Source organism: Citrus sinensis, chromosome 4 (assembly GCF_022201045.2).
Source record: "Citrus sinensis cultivar Valencia sweet orange chromosome 4, DVS_A1.0, whole genome shotgun sequence".
NCBI classification, from domain to species: domain Eukaryota; kingdom Viridiplantae; phylum Streptophyta; class Magnoliopsida; order Sapindales; family Rutaceae; genus Citrus; species Citrus sinensis.
This window is the reverse complement of record NC_068559.1, coordinates 24,584,663-24,601,833: the sequence shown is the minus strand read 5'-3', so window position 1 is coordinate 24,601,833 and position 17,171 is coordinate 24,584,663. Positions and strand designations below refer to the sequence as shown.

At 33.7% G+C, this 17,171-nt stretch overlaps 3 protein-coding genes and 1 pseudogene across 5 annotated transcripts; 2 read left to right on the top strand and 2 right to left on the bottom strand.

Annotated features, from left to right (window-relative positions):
* The first annotated feature begins 279 nt into the window (after window positions 1–279).
* LOC102617876 (folate synthesis bifunctional protein, mitochondrial) lies at window positions 280–3,679 on the top strand. Of its 3 annotated transcripts, none has more exons than XM_015531993.3 (3): window positions 280–680; window positions 1,716–1,858; window positions 2,073–3,679. In XM_015531993.3, the coding sequence occupies exons 2-3, from the start codon at window positions 1,792–1,794 to the stop codon at window positions 3,548–3,550; spliced, it is 1,545 nt and encodes a 514-aa protein (XP_015387479.1). In that variant the 5' UTR covers window positions 280–680; window positions 1,716–1,791; the 3' UTR covers window positions 3,551–3,679. The 3 variants fall into 3 exon arrangements, with proteins under 3 accessions (XP_015387479.1, XP_015387478.1, XP_024956994.1); XM_015531992.3 differs by having other exon boundaries at window positions 280–688; XM_025101226.2 differs by having other exon boundaries at window positions 280–1,858.
* Window positions 3,680–4,058: 379 nt separating this feature from the next.
* LOC102618159 (uncharacterized) lies at window positions 4,059–5,857 on the bottom strand. The gene is made up of 2 exons (XM_006484170.4): window positions 5,447–5,857; window positions 4,059–4,489 (listed from the first exon to the last, which is right to left on the bottom strand). The coding sequence occupies exons 1-2, from the start codon at window positions 5,748–5,750 to the stop codon at window positions 4,269–4,271; spliced, it is 525 nt and encodes a 174-aa protein (XP_006484233.1). The 5' UTR covers window positions 5,751–5,857; the 3' UTR covers window positions 4,059–4,268.
* An 850-nt stretch (window positions 5,858–6,707) lies between these two features.
* On the bottom strand, window positions 6,708–8,321 carry LOC102618444 (cytochrome b5). Its single transcript, XM_006484171.4, has 3 exons — window positions 8,089–8,321; window positions 7,513–7,579; window positions 6,708–7,299 (listed from the first exon to the last, which is right to left on the bottom strand). Exons 1-3 carry the CDS (start codon window positions 8,173–8,175, stop codon window positions 7,049–7,051), a joined length of 405 nt encoding a protein of 134 aa, XP_006484234.1. The 5' UTR covers window positions 8,176–8,321; the 3' UTR covers window positions 6,708–7,048.
* Window positions 8,322–9,955: 1,634 nt separating this feature from the next.
* On the top strand, window positions 9,956–12,437 carry LOC102627576 (PI-PLC X domain-containing protein At5g67130-like; annotated as a pseudogene).
* The last annotated feature ends 4,734 nt before the right edge of the window (window positions 12,438–17,171 follow it).

Sequence of the window (17,171 nt, the reverse complement as noted above, 5' to 3'; positions counted from 1 at the left end):
TAATTACATAATGATAGTAAATAAGGCCACTTACTCATTCACCACCCGAATTTTTTAAAATATTTTTAAAAATACGCAAAATTTTATCCTTTATAAAAATCTATCTAAAATTTATGAAGTGTTTTAATTATCTACTCTCATTTTAACTCCGTCAAAATCTTGCTGACATTATAGGCCTAAAATAATCATTTCACCTGCACCTTCGAAAACGACGTCGTTTGCACGGTAAAAAAATTAAAAACTAAAATTAAAATATAAATATAAATATAAATAAAATTCACATTCTCGTCGTTCACAAACGTGTCTCAATTCTCAAGGAGCATTCTCTTCTCTCGCAACTCTCAAGCCGCTCAACTCATCGGCTCACCGCCGACGTTGATCAGTCACCGCGCCAAGCCTTCAGCCTCCCCAGCAGCCACCGCACTGCCAAGTCTCCACCGCACCAACAGCCACGCAATTTCTTGTTGCTCAGAACTCGCTCCACCGCGCCACACTACCAGCATCGTGTCACCATCTTCCGCTACAGCAAGCCGGCAATCTTTCGTGATTTTGTTTTTGCCTCTTGGTAGTTGTAGCTGCTGTTGTGTTAGGGTTGGGATATTATCTTCCAATTAAATTAGGGACTTCGAAATTTCAGTTGATTGGTTGCATTCAGCTTGTTTCTAACACCACACTCAAATGTATGATTGTAAGTTTGGCTGAATTAGGTGCTGCATTATATTTATGGTTTAGTTGGTAAAGTAATTTGCTTGCTGCCCTTTTTTTTTAATTTGTTTGATTTCAATTTGGTATTTTTTTAATTTGAGTTATATATGTTTTCATTTCTGAAAATAATTCAGTTTGTTTTGCATGCTTATGAATTGTGATCAGTGCTTAAATAATCCCCTTTATTGCTTTTGTTTTGTCCGATCTATTTTAGTTTAGTTAGATTAGTTTCAAGCTATAAGTCTAATTCGGAATTTTACTTTTACGATAAACTAAGTAGTTAAGTTTTTGCAGCTGTAGTAATTTCACTAGAGGAAGAACAATCTGATTTTCTTTTCCTATCTTTTAATATCTATATTGCAAACAAATAAGTTATCTGATTTTTTCTTTTTCTTTTTGGGGTCATTTATTGGGGCAAAATAGTCATTTTATGTTCATGGCAAAATTGTCATTTAATCAATATTTTGTTAATTTCTTTAATAGAGTTAAGATGGCGGACAACTCAAACACTTTGTAAACTTTAGGTGGGGTTCTGCAAAGAAAAAATGTCTTTGTGTATTTTTAAAAAAGTTCGAAAAATCAGGTGGTCCGTGGATAATTTCTCATAATGATAATAATAGTAACAATAGTATTTTTAACGATGGCTGTCTTTCCCAAAACGATGAAATTTCCACATTAGCGGTGCATATTAAATTGACCACTGTCCTCTCTTCTCTTCAGTCTCCATGAATCAATTGAATTCAATCTGTAGTGTCATTTGTTTTCCTGTGCATGTCCCTCTTTTGGGTTATTCAATTGTTCACTTACATCAAATTTAATGAAGTAAGGCACCCAGTTTCATGATCTTTCATCATTCTTATAGTTTACAGCTTTTAGTAGCATAACCTCTCAAAGAAAAAGGAAAATCTGTGGTTTCAGAATCTTTGAAGTTCAACTTTGTATTACTTTCTCTTAGTGAAGATTAAGATTTAAATTTTATCGTTTTTCATATCTTTTTTGGTATCATATAGATTGATGCCGTGTGAAGGGAGTTATAACTAGAAAAATATGATCAGCTTCACCTAAGTTATTGAGAAGCTACTCCAGATGAATATTTTCAATCTGCTTTTGCCCACTAGACGTGGGGTTGGTGCTGTCATGAAGGGCTGTAGAGGTAATGTGGATTTGATCTTTTATTATTGTATTGCACTTTAATACCAATAATGTAGCCAGACTCCACTCTTGTTAGATGTATGTAATCAACAATCAGCCATGAATTTATGTTTTGGGGTCCAAGTGACACAATAAGTATTGGAATTTTTCTTACATTGGAGGTTATGAAAGTTTTCTTCGTTAAGTTCTTTGACAGTTGCTACCTTTCATTGCAGCAACGTGTTATTCATTTTTCCATTCATCCCCAGAAACCACGGTTGAAGTTCAATCCCAAGAGCAGGAAGTAGTGATTGCTATGGGAAGTAATGTGGGTGACAGACTTTGTAATTTCAATGAAGCCTTGCAATTGATGAAGAAATTAGGTGTAAACATCACCAGGCATGGTTGTCTCTATGAGACTGAACCAGCTTATGTAACTGATCAGCCTCGCTTTCTCAACTCAGCAGTTAGAGGTGTTACAAAGCTTGGGCCACACGAGCTCTTGGGAGTGCTTAAGAAAATTGAAAAAGACATGGGTCGTACTAATGGAATAAGGCATGGTCCAAGACCAATTGATTTGGATATACTGTTCTATGGAAGGTTCAGTATTCATTCTGATATACTAACTGTTCCTCATGAGAGAATTTGGGAGAGACCGTTTGTAGTGGCCCCATTGTTGGATTTATTGGGATCGTCTGTAGAGAGTGATACAGTTGCTTGCTGGCATTCATTGTCACAACAACACAACGGACTTTTCGAAACATGGGAGAAACTGGGTGGCGAGTCCTTGATTGGGAAGGAAGGGATGAAAAGGGTTTTACCTATTGGAAACCTTTTATGGGATTGGTCTCTGAAAACATCTGTCATGGGTATCCTTAATTTGACCCCAGATAGTTTTAGCGATGGAGGAAAGTTCCAATCAGTAGAAGCAGCAGTTTCTCAGGTTCGCTTGATGATTTCAGAAGGGGCAGATATGATTGATATTGGTGCACAATCCACACGGCCTATGGCCACCAAGATTTCCGCTGAAAAAGAGTTGGAAAGACTCATCCCTGTCTTAGAAGCTGTTCTAACAATGCCGGAGATGGAAGGGAAGCTTGTCTCTGTGGATACATTTTATTCAAAAGTTGCTTCAGAGGCAGTCGGCAAAGGGGCTCATATCGTAAATGATGTATCTGCTGGGCAATTGGACCCTGACATGTACAAAGTTGTTGCTGGCCTTAAGGTTCCATATGTCGCAATGCATATGAGGGGAGACCCATCCACAATGCAGAATGAGGAGAACCTGCAGTACGATGATGTTTGTAAGCAGGTTGCTTCCGAGTTGTATTCAAAAGTTAGAGATGCAGAATTATCAGGTATCCCAGCTTGGAGGATTATTATTGACCCTGGAATTGGGTTTTCAAAGAAAGCGGAACATAATTTGGACATCCTCCTCGGGTTGCCAGCTATAAGGAGACATATTGCAATGAAAAGTTTGGCTGCATCTCATGCTCCTATATTGATAGGACCCTCCAGGAAAAGATTTTTAGGTGAAATATGCAATCGCCCTTCTGCTGATGAGAGAGATCCTGCAACCATTGCTTCTATCACTGCTGGGGTTCTGGGAGGTGCAAACATTGTGAGAGTACATAACGTACGAGATAATTTAGATGCGGTGAAGCTCTGTGATTCCATGTTGACTCGGGTAAATCTCTTGCATGATTTAGAATGATGCAGATTATTATTTCGTTTATTTATTTGGTAGGATTCTGCTTGTTTCTCTTTCTCTTTCGGATTCCAAAAATGCTTCTGTGATAAGGTCAAAAATACTAATAATAAAGATTCCTGATTCTTCAGCGGATGTTGTATCTTTACCCAAATGTGTTTAACGCAACTGCCCAAGCAACTCATGAACTTTGCTTGTTTTTAAATAACTGTGTAATTCATGACATTGTTTGTCTTAAACATGCATAATCACGCAAAGAACGATGAATGTTCTTTAGAGAAATGAGTTCTAACTAACTGCCATTTCACGCTCCTTTATTTAGTCCATATCTCGCTCATACTCATAATATAAATTCGAACAGATAAAATGCAAAAGTTGAAATTGCACATCTGATATGAATGACTTGAATTAAAACTGAGATATCATAGTACCATCCACCAGGTCTCAACTGATATGACATCCATGATGAAGAAAGCAGTTATGACCAGTATAACATCCATGAAGAAGAGGGGAGTTATGAAATCGAAATTTGATTAGGTATCTACACAGTTATATAGAAGTAAATTTGCATCTAAATAAAATGCAGGTATTCCTTTCTCTCACAAAGGTTCTACAAGAGAGTTACCGGTAACTTACAGATATTGATGAAACTAAAAGAAGCAACAAAAAGAAACAAAAATGTTAGTTTGTATACCATTACTTCATTCAGGCCCCAGTTTGCAATCTAAGAACTATTGTTTTGCTTCAAAACCTCAGCTTCAGCCCTGGCCATAGGGTCATCCTTCATCTCAGAATCTTCTTCTTTTTCTCCTTCTCTATCCTCTGCCATTTTCTTTCTATGCAACTCCTCTGCAGCCTGCATTGCGGCACGGTTCTCTGCCTGCAAACGCTGCATCTCCTCCTCTTGTTGTTGCCTCTCGAACCACGTATCGGCATCCGCCCAAACTGGAAAATGAGAAAAACAGAATTGAGTCTCATCAGAAAAATACTGATCTGCCTGATCATTTAACACCTGATACATACAACACTAGCATTTAGTGCCGGAAAGTCCTAGATCTCCTGTACTTTATAAGATATCAACAAAGTTTGTGTTTGATATAAGTAACCTGAAGAAAACAAATATGTTCTCATGGAATTAACCACAAATTTTATTTTTCACTGATATCACCGTGACTATGAGATCTAATACACACACAAAGCTAAATACACAAGCATTGAATATTCTGTCCTCAACCTTCGAAGAAATCAACCTATACCTACCACTGAAAAATGACAAGAAATAGAAAATGTCTTTATGCTTCTTAGAAACCCTAAACCTAGACAAGAGAAAGGAAGGTACAGAAAAGAAATTGAAAATCTTAAACGTACAACAACAATTAAATTGAAAATCAGCAATTAACAGTGCTGCTTCCCAGAATATTATTCAAAAACACCATCGTAAAAGATTTTATATAGACTTGTCTAGGAGAGAACAAATTAAAATGGAATAGCTAAGAGACTCTTCCAAGTTCTTTCCGCCTCTACAAGACAAGTGGTTGAAACATATTCAAGTCCTACAATAAATAAAATCATAGACACAAACAGCAATGAAGGGAATCAGTGATAATTTTAGCAATCAAGGTAACTGAGCTCCAAAACTCAATCTGATGAGAGATCTATCTTCAGACCAAAAAATATTCATTTTTCATAATTTCATTTCAAGGGTTAACAATCAATTATCACTGCCTATGAAGAAAAATTATAGAGAAGTCAAACTAATATTTACTTCTAACAAAGCCAAACCTAAACCCTAAGCCCCGACAATACAGTGGGTCAAAATCAAAATTTAGTAACAAAACCAAATCTAAAAAACGGAAGAAAATTGAAAAAGAAGAAAAGAAAAAGAAAGCAAGGGAAACATACTGGGCTGAGCGGCCCAGCCTTGCTCGCCACCCTTGATGCGTTCCGGGAGGGCGTAGTTAACAGTAAGGACACGGCCGTAGAGTTCAGCACCGTCCATGTTATCCATAGCCTGGATGGCGTCTTCTTTTTCGAGGAAGGTAACGAACCCAAAAGAGCGATGCTTCTGGGTGGCCTGATCCAACGGCGTCTTCACGTCCTTAATGTCGCCGAAGGGTATGAATGCTGCGTGTAGTATTGCCTCGTTCACTTCCTCTGCTAGTCCTCCTACGTACAGCGTGTTCTTCTGTACTGCCAGATTCGCCATCCCTTCTCCCACCACCCCTTCTCTTCTTTCTACTTTCTTCTTCCTTCTCCCGATAAATTGCTTATGCTTATTTTTAAGAGGAAATTTAACCAGTTAGTTTTCACGTCGGCGACGTAGGAACAGTTTCGCTTTATATTTTATTATGGGTTAATTCTGTCCTGCTCCCAAATTTTTCAACACATACCACTGTACACCCAAATGTTTCAACAATACTCAATCCACACTCAAATCCGTTAATTTGACCATTTATTCTAACGGTCAAAGGGTAAATTTGGAAGTTCATGCCATAAATATTATTTAATAATAATAAATTAAATTTATTTGATAAATTAATTGATGGGATTATTATTAATTACTTTTAATTAAGAATTTTTAATGTAAATATTAATTATTAGATTAATATTTTATCCCATTTAATTCTTTTCTAATTCAAGATAAGGGGTATTTCAGACATTTCTTTAACTTTCAAATAGTTCCGTTAAAAATAACGGTCAAATTAACAGAATTAGGTGTGCAGTAGAAAATGTCGAAAAGTTTGGGTGTTCAGTGGAAAATGTTGAAAGATTTGGGGGTTAGGTGGAAATAACCCTTTTATTATTCATCGATTATCACCTTGAACTGGGCCAGCAAATTAGGAAAAGCCCAAAATCCATTATTTTATAAATTTTTTTTTTTAAAAAAAAAAACACTGTTTATTCCGTCTGGGTAGGTTTCGTTATAACACCTTTCTTGTATATGCTGCTATCTTTCTTTATTCTGAAAGGAAGTTAATTCCAATGACTCATGAACTTAAACGTCTGTTATTCTCCAATCTTTAGAGTTTGGATTGATCCATTCCAGCCATTTCCAGGAATAGCTATCCAGATTACATAGCTTGAAGCTCAAGATATCCCGTGAACATTATTGTAAGTGAAATCCAGCGAAATGGTTTCAATCAAACTTCCCAAACAAGTGGCGTCTAATGAATATACAGTTTCGATAGCTGCTGAAATAGGGGAGGCTATTGAGTTTACATACATGAATGCTGCTCACAAATTCAAAATCATACACTTGAAGCTGCTTACAACTCGAAATCTCCGCTTCAGAACATTATCAATAACATCATTATATTTAAAACATGTTAGACATAATAAAATTGAGAATCTGGGAACACCTAATGAATTGGTAGAACTCTTAAAAAATAAAAATAGAAAAGAGAAATTATTGTGCGTCACCGTTTTTCTATAAATTATAGCCTGCTTTTGCAATTCCAAAATTTCATGCAAGCATACTAGACAGTTTAATGGAGATGCGTTGGTTCACTTCTTGCGCAAGCACAAGAAGCCAACCATCACGGAGATGCCAACAACAGCAACAGGAGCAGCCCAGTATTGCTTTGTCAAGTTCTTGAGCTTTAGTGCAAAATCTGACGGTTGCCTTTTAGACGAAATTTCAAGTTCTGGGATCAATGGAGATGAAGTGTCAAGCTCACCGATACAAAAGCTCTCCAGGAGTTCCCTTGCATCTTTGCTATGCCCAGCATCTTCAAATTCGTCTGTTGCATCTTTTGCTACAATAATGAAATTACAAGCATCAAAACATATCGAGGGTTCAACATCTATGACATTGATACAGAAGGTAATACTCTTTGAATTAAAAACATAATACATAACGTAATCAGATCCCACATCGTCACAGATCATACTTGGATTGTAATAGACTTGTGCAGGAAAGTTCCACGAGAGATATATTATGTATAAACTAACTGCAAGAAAAGAATTACCCGTTGCAGCAAGAACTACATCATCTCCACCAGGATGATCATCCAAATATGAAGTGACATCATACACCTGAGATTGACATAAGAGATATTTACCAAATTTCAGAACATTATTTACCAAAAAAAAAATATATATTTGAAATTCCTTGGAACCTCTGATTCAATCAATAGCAATAGGCATTACATATATCACAATCCTCGATCTACTCTACAATCCGGTAGCTATTAGTATGCGGAACTATTCAGCAAGCACAGAAATTTACTAAAGGTAATCAATCAGCACACAGTAAAGATAAGCCAAATGGAACAAAACATGGATGATACTGAAGCAATTAATTCAATACCAATCGTCGGAGCAATTACCAATCAAGTAACGCTTTTGGGATTAACTGTTCACAAATGTTTTACACGCCAGTTGTGACTGCATCTTGATAATAATTTTATTTTTCAAGCCCAAAGAGCAACTATTTGACCCATGGCTAACCCGGTATTCAAATCCTAACTTTTTTGGCTAATGAATTGAATCAAATAAGAAGTTTGATTGATGCAAATCACGAAGGGGGGAAAAAGAAAGGGTACCTTGTTATGAACGACAATCCAGCAATCGTCTTTGGTGTTGTGGTGAGCAGCTTCTTGCATCGTGTAGAGCTTTGAGAGAGTCGGCATCTTTATTGGTGGGCTTTTGGTCAGCCGCTCTCCCTCTCTCTCAACAAGATTTTCTGAGATCCTCACCTTCAACCCTGTGCTCAAGAATTGGGATTTGGCATCTCAGGCCCGTTTTCTGTCTCTCGGGTTAAAAGGCTCTGACTTCTTCGGCCGTTGTTTTAAATAATTTCCTTATTTCTTTTTTATTATTTTCTTACAAGGTTTTCCTTTTATTACTTTTTCGCTGTCAAAAGATTTTTTATTGCAGGAATAATAATAAAAAAATCACAAATAATTTTGAATAAATTAATATGTATAAATTGATATGGCACAAAGAAATTAGTTGAAAAATGTAATATTTTTTTCTAAATTATGTGGGATCATAATAATTTTATATAATTAATATCTTCGTCAGTTTGTACGCGCTTATTTATACAATGTGATTTTAGGATTTGATTAGGATTAATATTTAATTCACACTGTGAATCAATTTAAAAAGAAAGAGAGAAGATGTGAAAGCTGAGAAATTAACCTATTGAGAGAGTATGTAATTTGTGTGCTGCATTCTGATCATAATTTCGCCTCCTTGGCATCAAATGCTTATTAACTTGATCAACTGCAAGCGTTCTTTGGCTGGCTTTATCACACGCCACCATGAATCCAACTGTTATTGCAACGTGCACGCTCCAATGTCAACGTAACGTCGTCGAGCCAACTCCTGCTGAAGTTCAAGTCGAAACTGTTGTTACTGAAAACCGGTGATTTCCATTATTCCATGCAATGCGTACGTGAAAACAAACCCAGCTAGCTTACTGATCCCTTCACCCAGTGTTCCAATGGAGCTCACCGACCAATTTTATAGCGTCTATCATATGCATATGATGAATTGGTGTGTTTGATTTTGACATAAGTGCGTTCCATATACGAAAGAATTGTATGTGTTTCGCAGTTAGTGATATAATTAAGTTTTTGGGTAAATTTAGCTCACGTAGGTGGAATTTGGTTGTCAATCTTGTTTCCTAGCTGGGCCTAGGACTTTCGGCTTCGGGCCTGCGGTTCACTCAACAAATCAGTGGCTAGGCTTGGCCAAGACTGGTCCGCGTATCCGACCCATTTGCCATCCCTATTACTAGTAAAAAGTTTTTTGGGTAAATTTAATTGTTGAATTTCGTGATTTTAAATTTGTTCAAAAGTAGAACAAAGCTTAAATTCAAATAAATTAAACTAATAAATTAAAGCTCACAGGCCAATAATCACCTGAAAATTAAAATCTAATTCATGCCTTTACAGTTATCTTTTATATTTCGGTGGCTGATTGTTTTCATGCATCACCTTTTTATTGGCAGGACTATGTCGTAATCTGTGAAGACTATAGCCCGGCTAATAAAATGGTTATAGCGTACCATGGTGTGCATAATATCAGCCCTCTTGTTTTCATAATATTAAAAATGGCCATTGTTTAATCATGAAAATTTAAAAATGGTATAGCATGAAGAGGCTCCATAATCTCAATGAATTTCCAAAATAGAATCGAATTATAAATAAAAAGGTTATATTAAGTAAACGTTCATAACTCTTTTTAAAATGTTATATCAAACAAAACTTGGTGTAATTCCGTTTAAGAAATACAACTCAAGTAACGCTGGCATGCAGCCACACTATTACTAATTATATCAACCTCATAGTTTACATATTTTCGCAACAAATAGAGTATCCGATCTTATCAGATTGGGAAACAATTTCTATTATTCCATTTTAGGCTTATATGCTTTAATCACTGCAATCAGCCCGAGATAATTGTATGACTTCGTTCTTTTGTCGTTTTAAGGTACCGTAATAAATGTGCACCATCTAGATTCATTCATTACTTTTGTCACTGCTCTATCCTATCATATATAAACACTAAAGTCATTCAAAACTGAGAACTCTTCTTGTAATTTCAAACATCAATGGCGTATTTCAGAAAAAAATACTATCAATCATAGCCTCAGTTTGTTCGAGCGTTGTTGCCACTGCATTAGCTTGCTCTAATGGACAATGCAATGTCACATTTCTTTATAATGAATACATTATGGAAAAAAATATATAAATAAATAAAAGAGAAGAAAATTGACAATAAACGCTTTAATATGTTTGTTTAGTTAATTTCTGAGTTATGAGTCTGATTCCGATAATTAATGTCTGCCATTTTCGCCTGGAGATGACTGCTCATCTGACGGGGTTTGCGCGGCTGGACTCGATTGTTTCCCTTGTTCCTTAGAAAGCACAGGTTCAAGATGTGTTAGATCATCTTTTACAGACCAATTCAAGCTTGAGGTAAATTTATGTCCACTCACTTATTGTGTGTTAAGTATCATAGAATTCAAGTTTATTTATTTATTGTTTTCCCCGATTGACAAAATATATACTCAAATTGAAATCTCAAATATGAATATTATTGACATGAATTTTAATCATGTTTTTTTTTTCTCAATTTTTAACAGAAGGACTCATTGCATTTCAGCAAATATGCGTTCCTAACAACACATAATTCTTTTGCCATTAGTGGAGAGCCGCCACATACTAGATTTCCAAGAGTTACCTTAACAAATCAAGAAGATAACGTCACACAGCAGCTTAATGTGAGGTTACTCCGTCGATTACATATTCAAATAAAAAATTTTAATTAGATCAAATTAGCTATATATACATTTTTTTTTTTCCCCCAAAATTCGCAGAATGGTGTTCGAGCCTTTAATGTTGGACACATGACTTCAAAGGGGACATATGGTTGTGTACTCCTTCGATGGAAAATGTCTTGACATAACTGCATTTGTAAGTAATAGATTACTTACATTTCTTAATCAAATTGATTCAATTAAAACACACACAATTCTTTCTGATGTTTTGTCCTTCAAAAAGGAACCTGCTAGAGACACTTTTAAGGAAATAGAAGCCTTCTTGTCAGCTAATCCAACAGAGATTGTAACAATAATTTTGGAGGACTTGAGACCCCAAATGGCTTAACCAAGGTTTTCAATGAAAGCGGTTTGATGAAGTACTGGTTTCCTGTCTCAAAGATGCCGCAAAACGGACAAGATTGGCGGCTGGTTAAGGACATGGTGGCCAGTAACCAAAGGCTTATAGTCTTCACTTCAAAGAAATCTAAGCGAGAAAGTGAAGGCGTAGCTTATCAATGGAACTACATGGCAACCGATGGGCTAACTTTGTTGCTGTCGAATTTTACAAAGTATGAAACAGTTACTTAAGTATTAATTCATCTGCCACTTCATGCTTTGAGATTATTATTATTATTAATCATTATTGATATATATATATATATAATTGATGCAGAGGAGCAATGGAGGAGGAGCATTTCAGGCTGTAGACACATTGAATGGGAAGCTGTTGTGCGGCTGTAGCGATGTACATGCATGCGTGGTAAGAGTTCATGTTCATGAATTAGTAAGTAGTAGCTATCTCATTTCAAATGCCTTTACAAAGAAGCAGTGTAGGTTGTCCAAAAGTGTTCAAACTTTTTCATAAAAGAAAAAAGGACACTCATATCTTGAAGGCTAAACTATTCCTTTAAATTTTAGAAATGAACGTAATGTACTGTATTACTAATATAATTAATGTATTATAATGTTCATAAACATTAAAATATTATAATTCTCTTATCTTCATCAAAATAGTGGAAATTCATGATCAATAAAAGGGAAATTTAACAATTAAACATTTCTGAAATGTTGCAACTAGTTATTCAATTTTTTTTTTTTTTGGAATACTGCCATCTACCTCTACTTACTGAAAGGATAATTGAATGATTAGTTACTCTGCCCATTAATAGGAGATTTTTTTTTTTTTATGACATGAGACTATTACTTAAATTACAACTCATATTACATGAGAGTATAACTGATATGTACAATTATATATATATATATATATACTGAGACATGTTGACATCAATGTTGATATAACACCGCTCAAATTTTTAACTCTCTCAAATATTCAAAGGACGTCAACTCCTAACTTGAGAGAAAGACTGCCTTCCTAAGTTATTCATTTTGGAGGAGATCTGGACATTTTTTTTCACTTGGTAAAAAGCACTTTATTCATGGCACAGATTTAAACGGGCTTGTAATGTAAACAAGTGATCTGTTAAACTGGGCTAATGTAAAAGTTCACAGTTTTCCAATTGTATTCTCACGCAGTGTGATTAATTTGTAGCACTATTTGTCTTTGTTTTGCAGCACGGATCGCCGCCCGGATCATGCAGTGATGAAGGGGACAAGGACTAGCACGGGCAACAGGCAACAGGCAACAAGCAATTGGTCATGTTTTTTGTTTTTTGTAGTTAAATGCGAGATAGTAGAAAGTGACAGTGACAGCATTAAGTAACTCACCCTCAAGTAATTAAATTGTTGCACAACAAAACGGAGGATGGGTGGGGTTATGTAGGTTTTCAATTGAGGTACATTATTAATTGCTTTGCCTCTTCAAAGCCTGCCAATAAACGTGCCAAGCTATGCCTGTATGGCCGTGTCAACTATCAACGATATCCATGCCTTTCTTTTATAGGTCGTTTAGCCTTCAATCTAGGCTCGTCAACTGATAAACCCATCAATAAATATTTTCTTATTAGTCATTAGATCAACATCAACCAACCCAGTACTTCAAAAGAAAAAAATCAACCAACCCAGCAAAGTACATTAATTCTTAATTTATTAGCAGTAGCATGCTTGCTATCGAGCTTAATTCTCAACATGCACAAGCCCCTTTGGATGATCTAATATATTAGAATTTACATGTACTTTCTTCTTGTTCTGGCAAATTAAAGGAACCTATCATTATTTTTCATTTCAGGCTCTAATACCATCGTTTAACAAAAGTATTAGGGATAAAAGTTCATTTAGTCTCTATATTTTAAAATTAGTATTCATTTAGTTTGTGTACTTTTAAAAATACCGTGAAACATTCCTGCCATTAAAGTATTGATACTCCTACCATTACTTTTTATCTCTTTTGACTTACTTTTACACTATCACTCTTTTATAATAATTTTTTTGTTTGGGCATTAATATAAAGAAAATAATTAAATTACCAATTTAACCCTAAAAATTAAAAAAAATTATATTAATTTTTTTGCAAGCGTCATTTGCACACTTGGTAGTTTGCATATAATTTTTGACAATTAAAAATTAATATAAATTTTTTTTATTTTTTAAGATTAAATTGGTAATTTAATTATTTTCTTTTTATTAATGTCCAAACAAAAAAAAATATTATAAAAGGGTAATATTATAAAAGTAAGCCAAAAGAAATAAAAAAGTTACTGTAGGGGTATCAATACTTTAACGACACAGATGTTTTGAGCCATTTAAAAAAATGCATGAACTAAATAAATACTAATCTTAAAATACAGGGACTAAATGAGCTTTTATCCAAAGTATTAGCATATGCTTATCTCAAGAAACCTACATTTTTACTCACAATCTAGGCATTAACAAAAACGACTTTACACCCATCAATTGTAACAGGAAGTGGCGGCGCCATATTAGGACTGGGGGAGCCCCCTTGACTTTTTAAAATTTACAAATTTAATTAGATATTTAGACTATTTTTTATTTGATTTACTATGAAAGTCCTTGCTAAAATTAAAAAATAACCAAAATATTAAGTATATATTTTTACACTTCCAACCCATTAAGAAACATTGTTATTTTGAAGTTCCTCAAGCCCTAAGTCTCCTCACATAAAAGAAACAAAAACCACTTCACCTTATTGAGTTTATCCAAATGATTTTTTTTCAATGAATCTTATGTCACTTAAAATTCAACTTGATGTATACATCATGGAAGTGGATTTGATAACAATTTTTCAAAATTGAAAGGGATTGATAAGCAATGTTGAGTTAGGCGCATTTGTATTAATTAATTATAGTATGGGTAGCAAGCCTTTTTGTCATTGTCACTTGGCGAAACATCGAAATGTGAATGTTTAATAAACAATCAAAGGATCTACTGCTTCATTCTGGCTAAGGTCTATTTTGGTATTAAGATTTGTAGCATTTAAGCTATATCTGTTGTGAGAAAAAAAAAATTGTAACTATGAAATAAAAATCAATAGTGTGTAGTAAATATAATTTTTAAATAATATTTTAACAAAAATAATAAAGATGTTATAAGTTTTTCATCATACAAGTGGTGGATCAAATCAATTTAGGCTCTAAGTTACAGCAACTATATTTAACAAACCCTTTAATAATATAGATTTTAAGTTACAACTATCTGACCTCAATATCAAATAGAGCTTAAGAAAGCTTATTGTGGAACTGGTTTGCATGTGAATAGATTGATTCATTACTGTATCTACAACAAAACCAATGCTTTTATAGTAAGAAAGTGGTGGTTCATTGGACCATAAAATATTTCAAATTAAGAGCTATTTTGGTAATGCTATAGATTTAACAATAATTACTGTTAATTATGTTGTAGAAATAATCAACGGTAAAGATAATGAGTTAAATATTTGGTAAAATTTATTTTAAAAACTGATGCAAGTTTAAAGTAATTATAGACATTTGGTAAATCTTATTATTGAATTACAGTAAGAATGCAAATGACTAAAGTAGACATGATATTGAATAAAATTCATTTTCATATTTATAAACATGTATATATAATATATAATAATTGTTAACTAAAATAATTTTTTATTTAATTAATTTTGTTTGTTGTGTTTCTTTTATCTCAAAATGATTGATAATAATAGTATTCTCTTCAATTTAATAATAATAATAATAATAATAATAATAATAATTAAATAAGAATGATTTTGAATTTTTATAATATATGTGAAGACATATATAGAATTGTATTAAGTATAAAATTGATTCTCAAAATTAGATTTTAAAAAATTATTTCTCCCGTACTCTTCAAAATCTACTATAGGATAGAGTAATTTTGTCAAAAATAATTTTTTTTAAAATTACCAAATATCAAAATTAACTTTTAACTTTTCAAAACCACTTTTGAATCTCTCAAATAATTCCAAACATATCCTAAATACCATGGTTGTTAAGGCTTAAATACTTAAACATAACAAATATTATTAAACTTCTTAATTAGATTGCGGATTATTGCTTCAAATTGTGCTGTCTACAAAAATCAATGACAAGTACAAAGAGCAAAGTTTGATAAAGGCAACCAAATTCATTTTTTTAGACAAAAATGAAACCCCGCACACATGTAATTTTCAGTGGCATAGGATAACATAAATACAAGAATAGCGTCGGATGTTCTAAAATTTAATTTCAAATGACGTTGCATATTCACACGAAATTAATTCATTTATAATTTTTAAAAAAATTTCTACCACTGATAACAGATCACATATATATTTGAGATAAAATTTGGAACAAAATTTTTTAAAAACACATCTATTATTCATGAGGTTTGATTATCTCCATCTGATCGTCATGCACGCACAATTTCAGAGCTCCACAAAGAATACTCCTTAACTCTCTTAATAACTTCTATCTCCAATTTTGGCTCTAAATTGTCATAAATAACAACAGATCTTCCAATAATATCCATCTACAGATCTACTACCGTTTTATATTTTATAACCCAAGAGCTACTTCATATCTATACAACTCCCATTTTAACACATTAAAAAAAAAAATGAAAACCAAAACATTACCAAACACCAAGATTTAGATTGAGACAATTACTTAAAACTATCTCACAGAAAATCTACCTTCACAATAGGAAGCAAAAATGAAAAAAAAAAAAAATTACCTATATATATATATATACATATATAAGAAGATTTTCACTAACAGACAGACAAGGAAAGGGAGAGGAGTTTCGAGACTTATTTAACCCTCGTTTGATAAGGACATTTGGGAAGAAAATTTGCTAATTCCTTATACACGGAATTGCCGACAAAAATAAATAAACAGTAATAAACTTCATGATGTCATAAATGATATTTTCTCTCAGAATAAGCGGATTATTCGCATAGATTGTTAAATAAATTATACTAGGTGGAAAAAAATTTCTTTGGACCAACAGGCATCGGGGCGCTTTTCTTTCGACAACAGCATTTACATTGAATCGGACACAAAAAAAAAAAAAAAAAAAAATCTAAACTAATAATATATAGAGATTTTAATTCACACTTAACGAGTCATGCTCTTGCATGAACAATATTGTTCACGTGTTATGAAACAACTCCCGATAGATGCTAAAGTAGAGTTGCATGTTAAATACTAGTGTTGCGTTGTGCGGTGTTAAATTCATATCTCTCGTGAGGGTAAAAATCTATTTAGTTTATGTATTTTAAGTTTAGTATCTATTTAATTTTTGTATTTTTAAAAATATTTTAAAATATTTATATCGTTAAAGTATTGATACTCGTACCGTTATTTTTTATTTTTTTAATATTTTTATTTTATAACAATTTTTTTATTTGGACAAAGGGATCAAGATAGAGAAACAGAAAGAATGAGATGGTGAGGAGACGAATGATATGCAAGAGACAAGTAACGAGTGATGAATCACATCAAAACAATTGCACGTGGGGGCTCACTGACATACCGCACGATCTTGCGGTCTCAGCCTGCGTGTTTCTTCTTCACAAGTCAATATTTCATCATTTTAGCTTCAGAAATCAGAAATCCAAAAGATTTGTTCCTGCTCTCGCCCTGTCACTGCTGTCAAGCATCCGATGCCCTTTGCAGTCGCATACTTTTATGATCGATAATTCCTTCATACGCTATATGTAGTTAGTCCAGTCTTTCCCAATTTTATGAAAAAATTGTTTGTATATTCGTCGTGCCAGCCCATGATCGGCGCAATGATGAGCAACGCAACTGAAACAAATAGGTGTTAAACAAGAAGAAATGCAATTTACTAAGAGAAGAAATTTATTTCGGGAAATTTACACTAATAACCATTAAAGTTTTGGTTTTTTTCATCTTAACCCCCCAAACAAATTTCTATCAACATTAGCCATAAAACAAGCTTTGA